Consider the following 17,930-nt stretch of genomic DNA (forward strand, 5'->3'; position numbering starts at 1 on the left):
GTCTAGATTGTATTATTCCCTCATATACTTTCCTCTGGTGGGCTATGGAAAGGTCTTTTGAAAAATGCAAAAGCATTATACGAGTAAACGTCAGTATTCCTGGCACTAATCCACTCTCAAGTTTGGGGGTGGAGGTTGGTGGCTTTGGCGGGTGGGGCTACCGGAGGCGGGGCTCTGAAGGCTTTGCTGGGCTGTGATTAGTTGCAACACGGAACGGCTCAACCACCTTAAAAAGTAGCTCAGTAACAAGGAGTAAGTGAGAATGGGCATGAGACTCGGTGTGGAAGGAAGCCGTTTAAAAGCAGGTAAATTAAGTGGCAGATAAAGGGCAGGAAAGCGGACTGCTAAATCACTCCGTGGTCGCCTTCGAGTCCACTTGTCACGTCTTTGTTAATACGAACCTTAACCACCGTCGAAAAGAGAAACATGAGCAGGAAAATTGGAAGAGTAAACACACGTACACAGTGATAACCATCCTACAATTCGCTCTTGGAGACGACAGTCCAGGCTAGCACGAGAGGGGACATCCGTGCTGTGACCTCAGCCCCTGTAGCGGACACTACACTGCCCTCCATTGCTGTACTTTAAATTCTCACTCAGGGCCTGGGAGACAAATCTTCGACGTCAGAAAACGTAATGACAACCTATTGCTTTCTCCTTCCGGTCTAACACTCCGCCCCCGCTCGTTCAAGGAGGCGTGTCTGACCTAGCCTTTAGAGGAGGTGCCCGAGGTCTCTCGGACCCGCCCCTATCGCTTTCGGCTCTGCCCCTCAACTTCCGGCCTCCGCGCATAATACGGCATTTAATAATACTTGACCGGAAGTTCCCAACCAGGCTTCCGGGAGGCCCTTTTAAACCGGCGCGTGCGCTGGGCGGGGCTTGGCTAGGTCTCGCCCCTATTGCCAAGCTGCGCGGTGTCGCGAGATTTGCTCTGTTCGGAACTTCCGGCTCTTGTCCGCTTCGGACATCCGGCTGTAGCTATGCGGTCCAGGTTTCTTCGGAGTGCGTTTCGGGGCTTTTGGGCCCGGCAGGCTGCTGGCTCGGCCCGCCGACACGTAAGCTGCGGTAGCCTTCCACTGGAGGAGCTATTCGCCCGCGGCGGACCCCTACGGACCTTCCTCGAGCGCCAGGTACGGTCTGAAGTCCAGTTGCCGGTCAGGCGGCCTGAGCTGGTGGCGGTGGCCAAGCTTCTGAACGAGAAGGAGCAGGAGCTGCAGGAGACCGGGCACCTGCTACATGGTAAGGGCCGGGCCTAGGGGAGCGGAATTCAGAGCAGATTCTTGACTCTTCATTTGCCCTTGCCACTAAGCCGCTGCTCAGATGTCCACACTCTCTCCGAGTCTGAAGTCTTTACTCGGTTGCAGCCCTTTTTGATTGCATCAGAGGTCAAGGCATCATTATGTGAGTGCTGGTCCCATCCTCTCCTTGGGCTCCCTTGACAGTGCTCTGCGCCCTTTTACAAAACTTAAGTTGACCTTTATTGTTTGCGTATTTAATAGCAGGAGATTAGCTCGCCAAAGACAAATAAGGCACTATTCCTGTTATGGGCTCGAGAGCAGTGTTTCTAAGTGTGGTACAGGGACCACCCGCAAAAGTGACAGGAGAGGTTCGTGCTAAGTAAACCCAGGCTCGGAATCTGAGACCTAGAAACATGCGGTTTTAACAGATTTCCCAAGTGATTCATGTCCATGCGAATCTGGATGGGGCCTATGTTTCTGCATTTACACAAGCTTCTGGGGATGCCTAGTTGCTGGTCTGTGGCCCACACTTTGGAAAGGCTCGAGAGAGGGTCACAATCTATTGGGGGCAAGAAAATTAATTACAATACAGATGATAAGTAAAAATATATATCAATAAAGACTTAGGAGAGCAAGGAGAACTTGTTGGGAAAGACTTGTACAGGGATGAAGACCCACCCTTAGATGATTTAATAATAATTTAACCTTTATTGATCCTTGGCCATACTCCAGGCTTTGCTTAGCTTCCTTTATCTAATAACTCATACAATTCACGTAATAAATTATGAAGTAGGTTCTATTAGCCTCATTCAACAGAAGGGGAACCTGAGACATAAAGATAAAATAACTCAGCTTGGGTGACACCGCTTGTAAGGAATGGAGCTTGGATAGGACTGACCCCAAATCTCATGCTCTCAATCACTGAACTCTATGTTAACCAAGGAAGGGGAGGTTATGGGGAGCGGGAGGTTGGAACCATTTTGTAAGGGAGCTCAAGTACTAACCTACAAAGTTTGATTTCATCCTGTTGGCAGAAGCCAACCAGCAGACGCTTTCAGATTGGGAGTGAATGACAGGAATAGCTTTCTTGCTTAGGAATCTTGATTGGTGGCAGTTTAGAAGCAGCCTGGAATAGGACTGAAGATGCCATGGAAAATAGGAGACTAATGCAATTGTCTAGTTGAGCCATAGTATCCTTTAGGAAAAATTAAATCGGTTTCATTCCTTAAGCCAAGCTTAAAGTCCAAGTAGCAGCCACAAAGCCTTAATATTAAAAAATATATAGTATTTTTATATTGATTACATGTTGAAATTGGTAGTGTTTTGGGTATACTGGATTAAATAAAATGTAGTATTTAAATTAGATTACTTCTACAATCTCCTTAGCCTTACCAGAACACTGCATTTCAGAGCTGAAAGGCCCCTTAGAGATCATCCAGCTCAGATCTTTCATTTTATTCTTGAGATTACTGAGACTCAGAAGTTGGGTGTGTTGCCCTAAGAGAACCTTGGTGGTTGAACTAGGGCTAGAATTCATTTTTCCTTTTTCTAATTAAGCACATTTTACATTTCACCAAATTCTTGCCAAAATAATTCCCTGCCATTCCACCAACACACCCTATATTCGCCTATCTCAGTTTTGCTGTTATCATTCTCTCTCCTTAATTCTTTCCTTTTTCTACCCATCCCCAAAACAAACAAAAAATCCTTCAGCATGCTGTTATTTTAGTATTTAATCACATAATGTTTTAGGTTATTTTTTGTGAGTTTTTCTCCCCTAGAATAATATAAAGAAAGTAAAATGATCTAAAATCCTGCCTTGAGGGCAGGTCTTAACATATTATCCCCAGCTCCCAGCATAATTGGCTGTTAATAAATGAATAAGCATTCCAGCTGATAGAGTTTGTTCTTCCAACAGAGACAGCAAATTGTAATAGCCAAGAAAATTTCCCCCTCTCTCCTTTCTATAGGCTGCATGTTGTCCACAGGATAGAGGAATGAGGAGGTATATTTTGTAAGGTAAAAATGAAAACTGCAAGATGAAATAAGAATTAGGTAAAGCCTGAGAGAGAAGACTGCTTCATGTAAATATTCTGTCAATATTAGGCCGGGTCTAAATGTTTATTTAGGTGGACACTTTTATATTAATGAAGCATTTACTAATAAGACAATAAATAACTTCCTACTTTTTAACTCAGTTTTGGTCTAACTGGTGGTACCTTCTGTTCCCCTTCCGGTCTTTCTAACTAGCTCAGTGTATTCATTTGTTATTGTAGAGTCTGAACTGGAAAACTAAAAGTATATTTGTTAATATGAATATTTTGGGGAGGCAGAATTATAGAAAAGTTTTGTAGCTTCTTTATATTTTTCTATAGAGATTCTTTTTATTTTGAACATATACTTTGGTCATCAGGAAAAACTTTTTAAAAAAAAATTTTTTTTTAAACTACATGCTTTTGAAAACTAATGCATAAAATGCTTTAAATTAATAACAGTTATTAAAAGGACAGGGTAATTGTTATTTTTCCCTTAAGCTACAATTAACAATAAAACTATTACCTTGAATTCTGTTAGCAATTTAATACTAATTAAGGAAAACTTAACCTGCTGCCTTTTTTTCTTAGATGAAAATGAAGACTTAAGGAAACTTGCAGAGAGTGAAATAACTTCATGTCAAAAAGAAATAGCTCAACTGAAGCATCAGGTATGGTATTTGTGCAAGGAATAAAGCATCCGTGCATGCTATTACTTCTAATGTATTTTATTAGAAGTTTATAAAAGCAAGTTGAGAACTAAGCAGCTTGCTAGTATTTATGATTATAAACTGGTTTTTAAAGAAGGAAAAAGCATACTCCCCATGGCCCTATTTTTTATCATACTAAAAGGATTATATTGATAGAACTCTGAAAGAAGGATGACTGTCACATTAATAGGATTTGCCAGAAAGGCAGAGAAATGTTGGTAGTATATTTTCCTTCTTTTGTTTTTTTAAGAGGGGTGAGGATGGGGATGGACGATGAGAAGAAGAGGTTATGGAGCGATGGCAGGAGGAAGCAGGAATATTTCTTTACCTTTGTGTCTCTGACACTATTACAGTGCCAGCTTAGAAAAGGCCCTTGGGATTTTTAAAATGGAATTGCATTGCTTTGGCTTTATATCTAGGAGAACTGCAGAACATATGGAGTTAGACGAAGGATCATGAAATTAGATCCACCCTTCATTACTTCTGTAAAGCACAGCTTAAAGGTTTACAGCAGTTACCTCTGGAAATATAAGTGAAAGAACATGATAAGGTGAGGAAGGATCCTGGAAAGGAGGTGCTTCATTTAGAGATTCTCTTTATCCAGGTGTAGAAAATTACCAAAAATTAATGTCCCCACCACCAGTCTAGGAGAAAACTTCCACTATAGAGTGAAAAGTTTCATGTAGCTTGCCTTCTACCCATTTTCTAAATTTTTTGTGACGTAGAAGGACATACGTATTAATGGTTTCTGTTCATTGGCTAGTAATTAACAGATGTAAATTCTATCATGTTAGTTCAAGATTTGAGTGGTCACATTCTATTGGCACAGGCTAGAGAGATGGAAAAGTAGGAAAGCAAGTATAGCTCCTGATCAACACAAGGTGATACTTCAGAACTCAGGTAGACTCGGGTTCAAATTCTAGCTCTTCCACTTTCCAGTTGTAGGATATTGGGCAACTAGAGTGAAACTTCGTTAAACTTTGTTTTCACTTCTTAAGGTGGAGCTGTTAATAGAAGCTGCCCAGGATGTTTTAAGAATTAAAGTACGAAAAAAAAAAAAAAAAAAAAAAAAGAATTAAAGTACGTAGAGTGCTTAGCAGAGCGCCTGTCAATGTTAAAGAACCAATAAATGTTGGCAGCTTTTTTTTAATTCACCTCATCTAAGAAGTCTTTTTTCTATATCTCCTTAATTAGTACATACTGAAGTGTGAAACACAGAATTGTAGTGAAGACTGATTTAGGCACAAGGATCTGAGTTCTTGTGTCTGCTGGGGCAGTAACTAACGCGAGTCTTCTCACTTCTGTTAATCTCATTTTCTTTTACTTGTAAAACGAGGTAATTGGACCAGATCTTCTCTAAAGGCCTCTCCAGTTCCAAAATTGCAAGTTTCTATTCCATGTTAAAGAGGCTTAGAAAAAATACAAATGCAATTTGAGTGTTTTTTTCCTGCCATACTAGGCTATAAATTTCCAGGGATAGAGCTAGAATCTTCTTTTGTATGCTGTGCACAATATAGTGTACTACTCACAGCAAGCACTTAATTATTAACTGAGTAGAGAACAGATATGTATACATGAACACCAAAAAGAAATAAAAACACCTGTAAGTTTTAGCTGAGCCATATATAGCATTTATAATGTAGTTATAACATTAATATTTTTGGAAATTATGCATTATATGGTTCTAATTGGCAAGATAATTGAACAGTAATCAGCAATATTAAATTATTTGCTTAGGGAAACTTTAAGTAAATTAAATATTTAAAATCCTACATCTAATCACTGAGGTTTTTTTTAAGTTTTAAATCTTAATTAAAGGAGGGGTGATATTTTTGTATTTGCAGATTATCTTACTTTTGGTTCCCTCAGAAGAAACGGATGAAAATGATTTGATCCTGGAGGTAACTGCAGGAGTTGGCGGTCAGGAGGCGATGTTGTTCACTGCAGAGATATTTGATATGTATCAGAAGTATGCTGCATTTAGAAGATGGCATTTTGAAACCCTGGAATATTTCCCAAGTGAAATAGGTCAGTAAACTGTTTTGCAAAAAGTATAGACTTAATTTATCTATCTACATATATTTTAGGAGAGGGTTGGAAAGATCTGACTAGGCTTTATAATTTATTTGTAAGGATGCTTAAGTAGTTTTATGCTTATCATTTACTTAATAATTTTGAATGCAAATATACCAATTTTGATATGGCCTATAAAAGGTTAGTCATTCAGTACTAACCACTGAATGACTAATAGTCTTTTAAAAGTGGTCCTTTAGAGGTGTTACTGAACAGTTAACACCATAAATGCTTTATGTTTAATAATTATATGAAATAAAGATATTAAGTGAATATCATAGACTTGTTAAAGGTTTTCAGTATGTTTTATAATCAGTATGCTTATATTATTTTGTAGCGCTTTTAAATATATTTCAAGATGGTAGAAGTGATGGTCAGTTGTTTATAAATGGTAGGAAAAATAAAATAATTCCCTTTTCCCAATGTTTTCAAGGTGGCCTTAGACATGCATCTGCCAGCATTGGGGGTTCAGAAGCCTATAAGCACATGAAATTTGAAGGAGGTGTGCACAGAGTACAGAGAGTGCCCAAGACAGAGAAGCAAGGCCGCATCCACACCAGCACCATGACTGTGGCGATCTTACCCCAACCCACTGAGGTGAGGCACCACAGGCCCCTCTCCTTGGAATCCTGGGACCAGCACAGTGCCTTGCCCCCAGAGTAACACTCACTTTACTGAATTGAGTGTCTCGTTTGCATCATGTATTTTGAGTTGTTTTTACAAATACATTCTCACAATCCAAAAAGGATGATTTTAACAGTAGATGGTAAGGATTAAGGATATATAAGTGATCTAATCTTACATTGCCTATTTATTATTTTTTTCTCCACCACTAAGCTTCAAGTAGATATTTTGAGACCATGTACAGGAGAAACAATATTAAATAGAGTTCAAGAGTGATTACCTTTATAAAGACTTCTGCTTTGTGTGACTTGTTCCTAGAACATTAAGAGCGAGAATCCTGTTTTGACAAAGGATAACTATTACTTAACAGAATTGCTACTTTATAACCCAATCATATTAAAATGGAAATATATTGCTAGTGTTCATAATGAGTATACTTTATTTTCACAGATAAATTCTCAGACTGTATAATATTTTTAAGGTAGCTTAGTTGGGAAGTTCTATTTTGCTTATATCCCTTCTGCTGAAAAGTGATAGGAAATATATAACTTGTTTTTCAGAATGGAGTATGAATGATTTGAGAAGGAAGTTTGAGGGTTTCTAATAGGGTTAATGGAGTTCCTTTCTTCAGGTCTAAGTTTTGTGTGAAGCCTAGATGAGGAACAGAACAGTTCAGGGAGAGAGTGAAGTGGGATAGATGGCAGGAGCCACACCTAGATATAGTCACTTTGGCTTAAGCATCTTGGAGATGTAAGGAGTTTTCAGACAGAGGTGGAGACTGAAGACTGAGGCCGTATGTCGTCTCATTTCATTCTTCCAGCAGCGGTAAGAGGGAGCCACACAGGGAGACATGGAGGGCCTGTGAACGATAGGATTCCTGCTCCTGCGGTTGTGGACAGCGCACAGACTGGGCTGTAATGGTTCCTGAAAGAGCTTTTTAAATACAGTGCTTTGGATGGTGACTCGCAGGACAGAGCATTGTCCTGATGTCAGATCCCAGTGTATCTATGAATTGAGTCTATACCCTTGACTTCTTGGCCTTTGACATTTCCGTTTGTCTCTCCTCTGCCTCTAAATATGTTTAAGTCCTCCTTTATTTAAAATTAAAAATAAAACCTTCCTATAGTTCTTAAGCTAGTGTCATTTTTTTTCCCCTCTGCTAAAGTCTTTTTGCACTCAAATCATTTTAGCTATTATAGTCACATTTCTATTAGTAGCTGAGTTCTGCTCTTGGTAAGAAGAGGGTAATTACAGAGAAGTCCACTTTTTGAGGATTAGGGAGGGTTTGTTTTTGTTTTACATTATGTTTTGATAATGCACTTTTCCAATAAGAAAAGTTTAAAAAATGGTATCCTTCCAACTACTTTCTGTTCTTAAAATTAAATCTTCTAAACCTTATATAAATTCTATACATGACATGTATTTATATTTATAAATAGATCTTCCCTTGGAACAGATCATACATGTAATTTTTAAATCCCAACTTTTCTCTTACATATAGATTAATCTGGTGATTAATCCTAAAGATTTGAGGATTGATACTAAGCGAGCCAGTGGAGCTGGGGGGCAGCACGTAAATACCACAGACAGTGCTGTCCGGATAGTTCATCTCCCAACAGGTATGTACTTATTTCTTCAACATAAAACAATGAAGAAAGAAATCGAATTCTGAGTGACTTGATTAATTTTCCACTGAAACAGATCCTCAGTTATCAGAGGAATATAGTTGTTATTTAATACTTGATTTATCTTGAATCCTTAGCTGAAACTCTGCAGGATAATTACAAAGCCAGAAGGAGGGAGGGATCTAAGCCCAGGTAATTTCCATGTTAGTGACTATATCATTAATTAAAAAAAATCCTCACAATGAAGTAATATCATGGGTTCTTCTTTATCAAAAAATGGTCTAAATCACTAGTTCTTACCGTTTTTTGGAGGGAGGAGGAGATGGATTCCTTTGAGAAAATGAAAGCTTGGACCTGCTACCCAGAAAAACATGCTTATATGCAGAGTTTTGCAGGTAATTTCAGGGGCTTCTTTCCATTAAGTCCATCTGCAGACATCCAGGGGTTCTGTCTTAATTCTGGATAGTAAGGCAATGGAGCTATAACTCAATATTCCTTAAGCCTTCAAAATACTATTAGTGTACAATACACTATTATTAAATGTGTTTTTACCGTTGATTTACACGTGATAAAGAGCATATGGTTAACAGAGCTCCGTTGTCTAGAAAGGATACAAGAATCGCCTACTGTAAATGACCTCAGTCATAATTCCTGTTGACTGGGAGTGGCTGATGGGAGTGCTGGGTTCATTTTCTTCTTTTTTAATATGAGGAAATCCTCACGTTAAACTTGAAGATGATGTCTTATGTAATACATATTATATAAACAGGAATAGAAAAAAAAAAATGGAAATACTCAAAAATATCAATAGTGACTAACTCTGGTAATAAGATTAACTTTTATAATTCAGTTTCTATAATGAGTAGTTACTACTGTAAAAAAAATTATGGTGCCTAGCTGAAGGTACCAGAAAATAATCCATTTTAAATGACTAATGCTTATTGTTTAGTATGTATGCCTTCAATATGGAAATACTTTGAGCTATAACTCAAATTTTCAGTTTTCCAATAACTGTAAAAGTTATTTGTTAAGTTTACAGTCTTCCTTTTTTATATTAGAGTCCTATTTTTTCCCTTTATAAAGGAAGAAGAAAAAGAATGAGAAGGCAAAGGAGTATTCCTTGATAATAAATGAAGAAGATTCTTCTATTAAAACTCTTTAATTCTCATAACACTATTCAGGTGTTGTTTCCGAATGCCAACAAGAGAGATCTCAACTGAAAAATAGAGAGATGGCTATGAAAAAGTTACGTGCAAAACTATACAGCCTGCGTGTAGAAGAAGAAACAAGTAAACGATACAATGCTAGAAAGATTCAGGTAAAACTGAATTCTTAAAAATGCCTCTAAAGGATAAAAATATTTTTAGATAAACAAGTTTTTGTACGTGTTAAAATCATTTCAATGTATTTGTCGAAATTAGAGTACAATTCAAGTAGCTCAACCAAGGGCTATACTTGTTTTATAGCAATCTTACACCTCTGCCCCGTTTTTTTATATTCAAAGGTGTCTTTCTCATTCACCAAAGTTATTTTAAAAAGATATATGGAATTCACATTCATTTTGAATCCTTTGAAAATTATGGAAGAAAGTTGCAAAGGAAACTGAACTTACTTCCTGTTTGGCATTTGACTTTATAATTACAGACGCCTTCTATTAACTCCTTATTATAACTTTGTCATCACTGACGATAACCAGATTAATTCACAGAGGTTATATATGTTTAGCTAGCATTTGATGATCAACTGTGTGCCAGGCTGTATGTATGCACGCACCATCACTGTGCAGTAGGTATTGCCTGTATTTTACAAATGGGGAAAGCTAAAGTTTAGAGTTGAAATAAATTACCTGAAGTCATAAAGTATTAAATGGCAGAGAGAGGATTCAAAATTCAAGTACTAATCTGTCTGACTTTAAAGCCTATATTCTTTTTTCTCTGTCAAGTTCCCATGTTATTTGAGGATTCAGAATGTTTAAAACTTGCTTAACATTGTTGTAAATTATAAACCAAGAGCTTAATCTCCAGGTAAGTTAAATTTGTAGGTTTAGTTGCCCTGAATTTAACTGTATTTCATATCTTTTTTTTTTTTAATATATAGATTGGCACTAAAGGAAGGTCAGAGAAAATAAGAACATACAATTTTCCACAGAACCGGGTCACAGATCACAGAATAAACAAGTCACTTCATGATCTTGAAACTTTTATGCAAGGAGAGTATCTGCTGGATGAACTTGTACAGTCATTGAAGGATTATGCTAATTATGAATCTTTAGTAGAAATTATTTCCAACAAAGTTTAAGTTGATTTGTTATTAAAGACTTGTATAGCTTATGAAAATTCTATTATGGCAAGTCACATTGTGTACATACCAGTATTCTCTTGAAACACATGAGTTAACACAGTTGGGAGTAACATGTTTTTAATACATAGGTAATTTATATGCATTGTCTCTCAATTTATTAGTAAAATGTATTACAATATAATCATGACTCTGGTTGTACATTTTGAACTCTTACTTATAAGAAAGGAAAAGAGTCCTTTGATTTATGTAAAATATTTAATGAATGATCAGAAATTTGGTTTAACTCTTAAGGAAAACTCCAAACATAAAACAGTAGAAATATGACAGTAATTACTGTTATTAGTCAAGGTTCTAGTCAAGAGACAGAAACCATACCTTTAATTTGAACAGGGATAATTTTGATATAAAAAAATTCTTAACCAATGATGGGATTAGCTATTAGGAGATAAAAGATTACTACTCTAGGGCTGAGAGAGAGTACCCAAGGAAAGAATACCCTTGGAAAGGGCTTCCCTTCCCTCCAGGTGGAGAGTCAAGCCCGTTGGAGAGTAATGTTGACTAGAAGCCTAGGCACCCTGTGGCCCAGCCAACTTGACACATAAAATTAACCATCAGTGTCTAAGAGCACCCCTGGCAGCTGTGCGTAGAAACAGAAACAAGAAAAAAAGCCCCTTCCTCCACTGTCTGTCCACCTCCCCTACTGACAAAGCTTAACATGGTACCAGCTGGCAAAGGAGAAATGTTCATAGGTCCAGCTCCAATATCACAAAGTAAGGCAATACATCGGTAACTGGCACAACCATACTCATTGCTTAGTTTCAGTAACTTATGTTTTCATTATTTGCTTGGTGTTAGAAGTTGTAAATATGTTACACTTCACCCTTAAATATTTCAGCTTGTATTTAAAAAAAAAAATGACACTGTTCTACTTAATCATATACTATCATCACACCTAACAAAATTCACAGTAATGCCCTAACATCTTCAAACACCCATTTCAAGTTTTCCCCAGTTCTCCCCGAAATGTTTTAACTGGCCTCCTCAAACCAGGATCCAATTAAGAATCACAGATGGGAATTTGTGATTATATTGCTTAAATTTCCCTTATTGTAGAACAGCCCTGCCAACCGCTGCCCCTTTTTTTTCATGACACTGCAATGAATTTTCATTTGAGAAGGCGAGACTATTCTGGGTCCCGTCATTTGTTCCTCAAGTCACAGTAGTTCCTGCAAACTGGAAGTTGAGAGCTTAAGACTAGGTTAGTTTTGCACAGTCCTTCCCTTTCCTGTGACTTGGCATTTTTGTCATTAAAATATACACTTAAGTAAGCCAGCCTGAATGCTCTGATATGCTAAGATGTATCAGATTTGCTAAAAAATGACTTCACCCTTGTGAAATAAGAATTTGTTGAAAGTGAGCTTAAAGCTAAATCAGTATAGTCTTTTTTCTATCATAAGATGTAAAAGAAGTTGTTCTTTTTTCCCTGGCAATCCTGGTTATGATTAGCTCTTTTCTGATAAGGCTGACTTCAGAGAATTGAGCCTGGGAGGGAAGGAGAGCACAGGAATGTCTGCTTGAGGCTGCACAGCTGGTAAAAGACCTTTTGGTGTTGAGAGCAACAGCAAATAAAGTAGTATGCTTGATAAACAGACGCCCCCCCATGGTTCTCCCATGGTGTGTGCTTCACTGCAAAAAGCAATCATAAATTCAAGCTGTTTAACTACAAAAACGGAAAAGAAACAGGACATGTCAGTTACCCCATAAAAAAGTGAGAAACGCTAGAAATGCTGGCTCGAGAATATTTTGAAAACATGAGGTAAACTAAGGACTACAATTACGAAGAGCTCTACCTAGTGGATAATGAATAAATGTCAAATTTATGGTAGTTACAACAAGGTAGGATTTCAAGAGAGAGTGATTTCACTATTAAGGTTATATGATTGAAATGTTAAAAAGTATTAGGAGACATTCAGTTAACTCAAAATTGCACATTTTTTCATACGTGTTTGAGTCAACAGTAGTCTTAATTTTTATAAACATGTACTACATAAATTCAAAACTACATTATTGTCAGGCAATTGTTTCCTCTTTAAGTCAACATTTATTGGCCAAATTTCCTTTAAAGCCCCAGCATGTGCTAAATTTCAGAGTAATTTTATATTGATAATTTCTCACCTTATTGCTCTAAAAGGGAGGTGTAGAAAAACCATTAAAGACAGTTAAGAATTTAAGCTGGCCAAAGGTTATCAAATACATCAGAGAATTTTAATTTGAAGAGTATCCGTCTCCCCTGTAATGTTCTGCTCATGAAGGCCATTCTGTTCTGCCTTCCCAGGAACAGCTGATGAATGCCCCTTTTAGTGACCTAAGCGACTCAAGAATACAGCAAGACGCGTTCATTCAGCAGTCATTCAGCGGTCATCGTCACTGAGCACATGGCCCAATGCAAGCCTGTGTCTCCCAGATTTACCACTTTCCCCTTGGGTCTTCTGGTTTCCTTTTTGAATGAAAGGGACATAGCTACAGGTTATTAAATATTACAATATACTGTTATTCAATTTCTCTTTACCTCCTCTAACAGGTAGTAATTGGAAAAGTTGCACTGAGATAATGAAAGGTCTCGAATGTTGTATTTCATTCTGTGAACAAGGGAGAGCCAAGTCTACTCATTCTGTCCCCATCCCTCTCCACTCCCTCCCTCTCTGCACCACAGGAAAGGAAAGTGTGAGAGCTGTACTAATGGAGGTGGGAAAGAACCTTCGATCAATTTTCAAACTTCCTGCCCATTAGAACATCACAGTTGGTTAGAAAAAAATTATCATGATACTTTGGTCATTTTAACAGTATAACTTTAAGATATGTATCACTATGTGCCTTATGAACACCTGTGGAGTAATTGACAAATTCTGGTCTGTGAACTGACATTGGCTTCCACTTCACTCACTAATCTAAATTAGTTATTCCTATATGATCAAATGTAATTCCTGGAACCCAGGAAAAGGTAAGAGTAGAGCAACAGAATTTTGGCGTGAAGCTTACTAGAACCCTCCGTCTAACATGTTAAGGGCCTTAGAACTTTGTAGCTGTTTGCACAAACTGCATCTACACAGCTACCTGAATTATAAAGCACCCATTGTCGCTCCCACCTGCCTTTGCTTTCCCTGCCCTCTCTGCCTAAAACACATAATTACCTCCACAGATTTCAAGTCCAACCCAAAGGGAACCTTTGCACCTATGCAGAATTAACTGCTCTTCATTAGTATTCCACAGCACTTTACACAACAGTATGAAAACATTTATGGCAAGGCAATAAACTCACTGGGTTACTCCTATCTCAGGTTTCTGTGCTTAAGGAAAAGGGAAAGGGTGCTCAGGAAATGGAATGTATTATTAACCCTTTCACATCATTTCATTAATGGACAAAACTTTTCTTCATTCTTGTCTCTTCAACACCTAACTTCATGGCACTAAAAAGATGTCTAAAAGGCAGTTAGATCTAAAATTATTTGTCTAGAAATCTGGTGTATTGTTCAGGAAGAACCAAAACTGAACTTCATTTCAAAACGGCCTACAACATCAGTTAATCAAGACTCATTCAGCCAGAATGGAAATTTTAAAGATGTATAAAATAGATAATCACTATGTCTAAAATGAAACGTCATATTCCTCTATAACCCGTTTCTCGTTGTGTGATCTCAGTTTCTTTCACGGCACTACCATTCTCCCTCTCTCAAACTTAAATTGTAGTCATCTTCAATTCCTCTTCCTCATATGCAGTTTACTGCTAACGCCTACTCTCCTAAATACCCTAAACTTCACTGATGCGGTTACCACCACTATGGTCCACAATCGCTTCTCCCGGACTACTTTAATAGTCCCCTGCATCCTAACTCTAATTCAGGTCACACATACCTAACTGCCAGATTCATCTTCCTTAAATGCAAGGCTCTGATCTTGTCACTCTTCTACTCAACAACTTAATAGGTTCCCACTGCCTCCCAAATAAAACTCCAACTCTGAAGTACGCACACAGCACATCCATATCCCTACCCAGCATCCTTTCATATTAGCCCACTTTACACACCACCCCTTTACGTCACATCAAATTAATTTTTCTTGATAAATCCTCCTGCACTTAAGCTTGCCCCCGTTTCGTTCCTATGCCAGGGAGGGCCACTCTCCTCCCCATTCCCTTAAAAGACATCCCCGGGCTTCCCTGGTGGCGCAGTGGTTGAGAATCCGCCTGCCAATGCAGGGGACACGGGTTCGAGCCCTGGTCTGGGAAGATCCCACATGCCACAGAGCAAATAGGCCTGTGAGCCACAACTACTGAGCCTGCGCGTCTGGAGCCTGTGCTCCGCAACGAGAGGCCGCGATAGTGAGAGGCCCGCGCACCGCGATGAAGAGTGGCCCCCGCTCGCCACAACTAGAGAAAGCCCTCGCACAGAAACGAAGACCCATCACAGCCAAAAATATATAAATAAATAAATTAATTAAAAAAAAAAAAAAAAAAAAAGACATCCCCAACAGCAAAGGTTCACATCTAGAGGCACCCTCACTCCCCAGGGGGTATGTCGCTATGTTTGGAGACAGTTATCACAACTTGGGGCGGGGGGCGGGGGGAGTTAGAGGTTAAGGCTGCTGCTACACACCCTACAATGCGCAGCACAGCCTCCACAGTGAAGAATTATCTGGCCCAAAATGTCAGTAGTGCTGAGGCTGAGAAACCCTGTCCTACAGAGTAATCTCTTATCCCGGCATACAGCAGTGACCCCGCTGTTCTGTAAAAATTCCCACGGTATCTAGACGTATTTGACCCATCCAGTGTTCACAGCTGTATTCTGTACACCTTATCTCCTCCCCCCTGTACTCATGATGCTTTTTATTCACAGATTATTTACTGAGCATCTACATCTATTAGGTGGCAGGCCCAGATAGGAAGCAAAGGGGCAGGTACCACGTCCCAATTATTTCCAGACATTCCAGGATGTCTTGCATGCTGTAGATCTGCAAAAAGGATTTGGTGAGAATAAGGGCAATTCTCTCTGCACTTCATTTTGCACCTAAAAACTCAACAATTCTGATTGATACTGATTTGTAGAAAAAAAGAGGTACATGCATCTGTTGACATCTAGTAAAATTCAGAATAGCCCTTTCTAAATTTCTCACTAAAAATGAAACTAACAGGTGCTCATGAACCTACTGAAAAAGTTAACTCTCAGTTAAGAATAATATTTCAACATAATTAAAGCTCTAACAGTTAAAATCAGTATTAAGTAACTTAATAAGCCTAAAGAAAAAGACTCTAACAAACTATTCCAGCATGCAATAAAACATGCTTCACTCTTTATATTACCTTATATTATGATAGTAATTTTAATTTTTCCAATATCTTAGCCTTTTTCTGAAAATAAATTTTAAAAATAACTGCTGCAGTATACCTTTTAAGCTGTGGTTAAGATTCAAAGGTAATTAATTTAATGAGAACCCTCCTCCCCTCAAATTTCACATATTTGCATCTAAAAATAAAAGAGGTGAATAAAGATGATCTCTGAGGTCAAATGGGAAAGTAATATGAAAACGTACTTATAAGCAATCAGGCCTCCCACAAATATTATTACTCCTCAGTATAACACAGAGCAAAGAGGAAAGTACATGGACTTATCCCAAGACTGGTGGTTCTGTGGGAATGAACTCACACTTTTAAGCACAATCAGAAAATGAAAACCCTAAGGTTACTGGGAGAATTAAAGGCTAATATTACAAAGTGCCTAGTAGATAGAAAAGCTACCATAGCTTTAATATTCATTCAACAAATCACTCCCTTGCTAACGTTCCTCCAACAGTTAACCAAGTCCTACAGGATCTGGCTTCTACCTATCTGACCTCACCTCCTACAGTCTTTTGCTCTGTAGGCTCTAGACTTCCTTCTAGCCCTGGAACAGGCTATGCACCTTCAGTCTCTTTCCTCTGCTTACTATGCAGATCTCTGCATTGCCAGCTCAGCATTCCGATCTTGGTCCAAAGCCTCAGAAACCTTCCTGACCACCCAAAGTCCTTAACCCTGCCACTACTGCCCATTCTCTACCCCCTTATGTTGTTTTATATTCCTCTTTCATTCAGTGAAATTGTTAATTGCCAATTTCTTTCCCATTAGAAAGTAAACTCCCTGAAGAACAGGACTTTTTGTCTTTTCAACCCTATGTCTCCAGGACCTAGCACCAGGGCCAGGTGAAGGACGTGACTCAGGTGCAAAAATTTAAGCGGATGCCAAAAATTTCAGCAACCCAGAAAAATACTAATTTAATGCAACATTCTGAAAAATAAAAATTAACACAAAAAAACATGAACTATGTTGAGAATCTGCCTGCCAATGCAGGGGACACGGGTTCGAGCCCTGGTCTGGGAAGATCCCACATGCCGCGGAGCAACTAGGCCCGTGAGCCACAACTACTGAGCCTGCGCGTCTGGAGCCTGTGCGCCGCCACAAGAGAGGCCGCGATAGTGAGAGGCCCGCGCACCTCGATGAAGGGTGGCCCCCGCTCGCTGCAACTAGAGAAAGCCCTCGCACGGAAATGAAGACCCAACACAGCCAAAAATAATAAATAAATAAATAATAAATAAATAAATAAATAAAATAAAATAAAAATAAAGGAATTCCTTTTTAAAAAATGCAAAATACTCCATTATAAAAAAAGAAAAAAAAAATGTTTACCTAAAGACAGGATCCACTCAGCACTTGCATGATTCATCCTGATCCCGGCCCTGCTTCACGTAGGACTTGACAACAATTTGAGCGCTTACCACAAGCCAACTATTAACTCTCCCCGAGGCTGCAGAAAAGCAAAAGTAAGAGGGAAAACTGCAAAAGACAGGGATTCCGACTTTGGGGAGCTTACCTCCTGTAGCTTCACTGTGTTGTGACCAAAAGTTGAGTCGGGGGACTGCAATGTCACCACTTAAAGCACACAAAGAGTGAAAAGTTCAACATGACAAATTATACGGTACAACTTGTCATAGAAGACTTAATTAATACTTCCTCCGTTTCCTCCATCACTAGAAAATCATGGCCAGGAGCCTTCGGTCCCAGGGTGTGGGAATGGGAACTCCCAGGGCAGGATGATTGATTGATTCATTCATTCTAGAGCAAGGACTACTATGTGCGCATGGCCCTTGAAAAGAAACGAAACCCCGGCGAGTACAGTAGATATAAATTTAATAAGCTAAACGTCCGTGACAAAGCAGTGGTGGCTGGGGAACAGTGGTTGAAAATAAAAACAAACACGCTTACAAGAAGTGACTGTCCCAGCCTCACTCCCTCCGGAA

General features: G+C 38.8%; 1 protein-coding gene and 1 long non-coding RNA gene across 5 annotated transcripts in view; one reads left to right on the plus strand and one right to left on the minus strand.

Annotated features, from left to right (window-relative positions):
• The window catches only part of LOC132375828 (uncharacterized), a 59,888-nt gene that overhangs the window by 41,413 nt on the left and 545 nt on the right, over positions 1 to 17,930 (minus strand). For 2 of the 3 annotated variants that reach the window (XR_009506123.1, XR_009506124.1), the window contains exon 2: positions 17,320 to 17,437. This is a non-coding gene — a long non-coding RNA (uncharacterized LOC132375828). Of the gene's footprint in view, positions 1 to 12,734; positions 13,102 to 17,319; positions 17,438 to 17,930 lie in introns of those variants that run through there. The other variant, XR_009506125.1, reaches the window with a different exon arrangement.
• MTRF1L (mitochondrial translation release factor 1 like) lies at positions 955 to 10,785 on the plus strand. 2 transcript variants are annotated; one of them, XM_059941879.1, is made up of 7 exons: positions 955 to 1,239; positions 3,863 to 3,942; positions 5,826 to 6,009; positions 6,488 to 6,651; positions 8,180 to 8,297; positions 9,485 to 9,621; positions 10,401 to 10,785. In XM_059941879.1, the coding sequence occupies exons 1-7, from the start codon at positions 981 to 983 to the stop codon at positions 10,599 to 10,601; spliced, it is 1,143 nt and encodes a 380-aa protein (XP_059797862.1). In that variant the 5' UTR covers positions 955 to 980; the 3' UTR covers positions 10,602 to 10,785. The 2 variants fall into 2 exon arrangements, with proteins under 2 accessions (XP_059797862.1, XP_059797863.1); XM_059941880.1 differs by lacking the exon at positions 10,401 to 10,785 and having other exon boundaries at positions 9,387 to 9,572.

The sequence above is a fragment of the Balaenoptera ricei genome, chromosome 12 (genome assembly GCF_028023285.1).
Source record: "Balaenoptera ricei isolate mBalRic1 chromosome 12, mBalRic1.hap2, whole genome shotgun sequence".
NCBI lineage: Eukaryota > Metazoa > Chordata > Mammalia > Artiodactyla > Balaenopteridae > Balaenoptera > Balaenoptera ricei.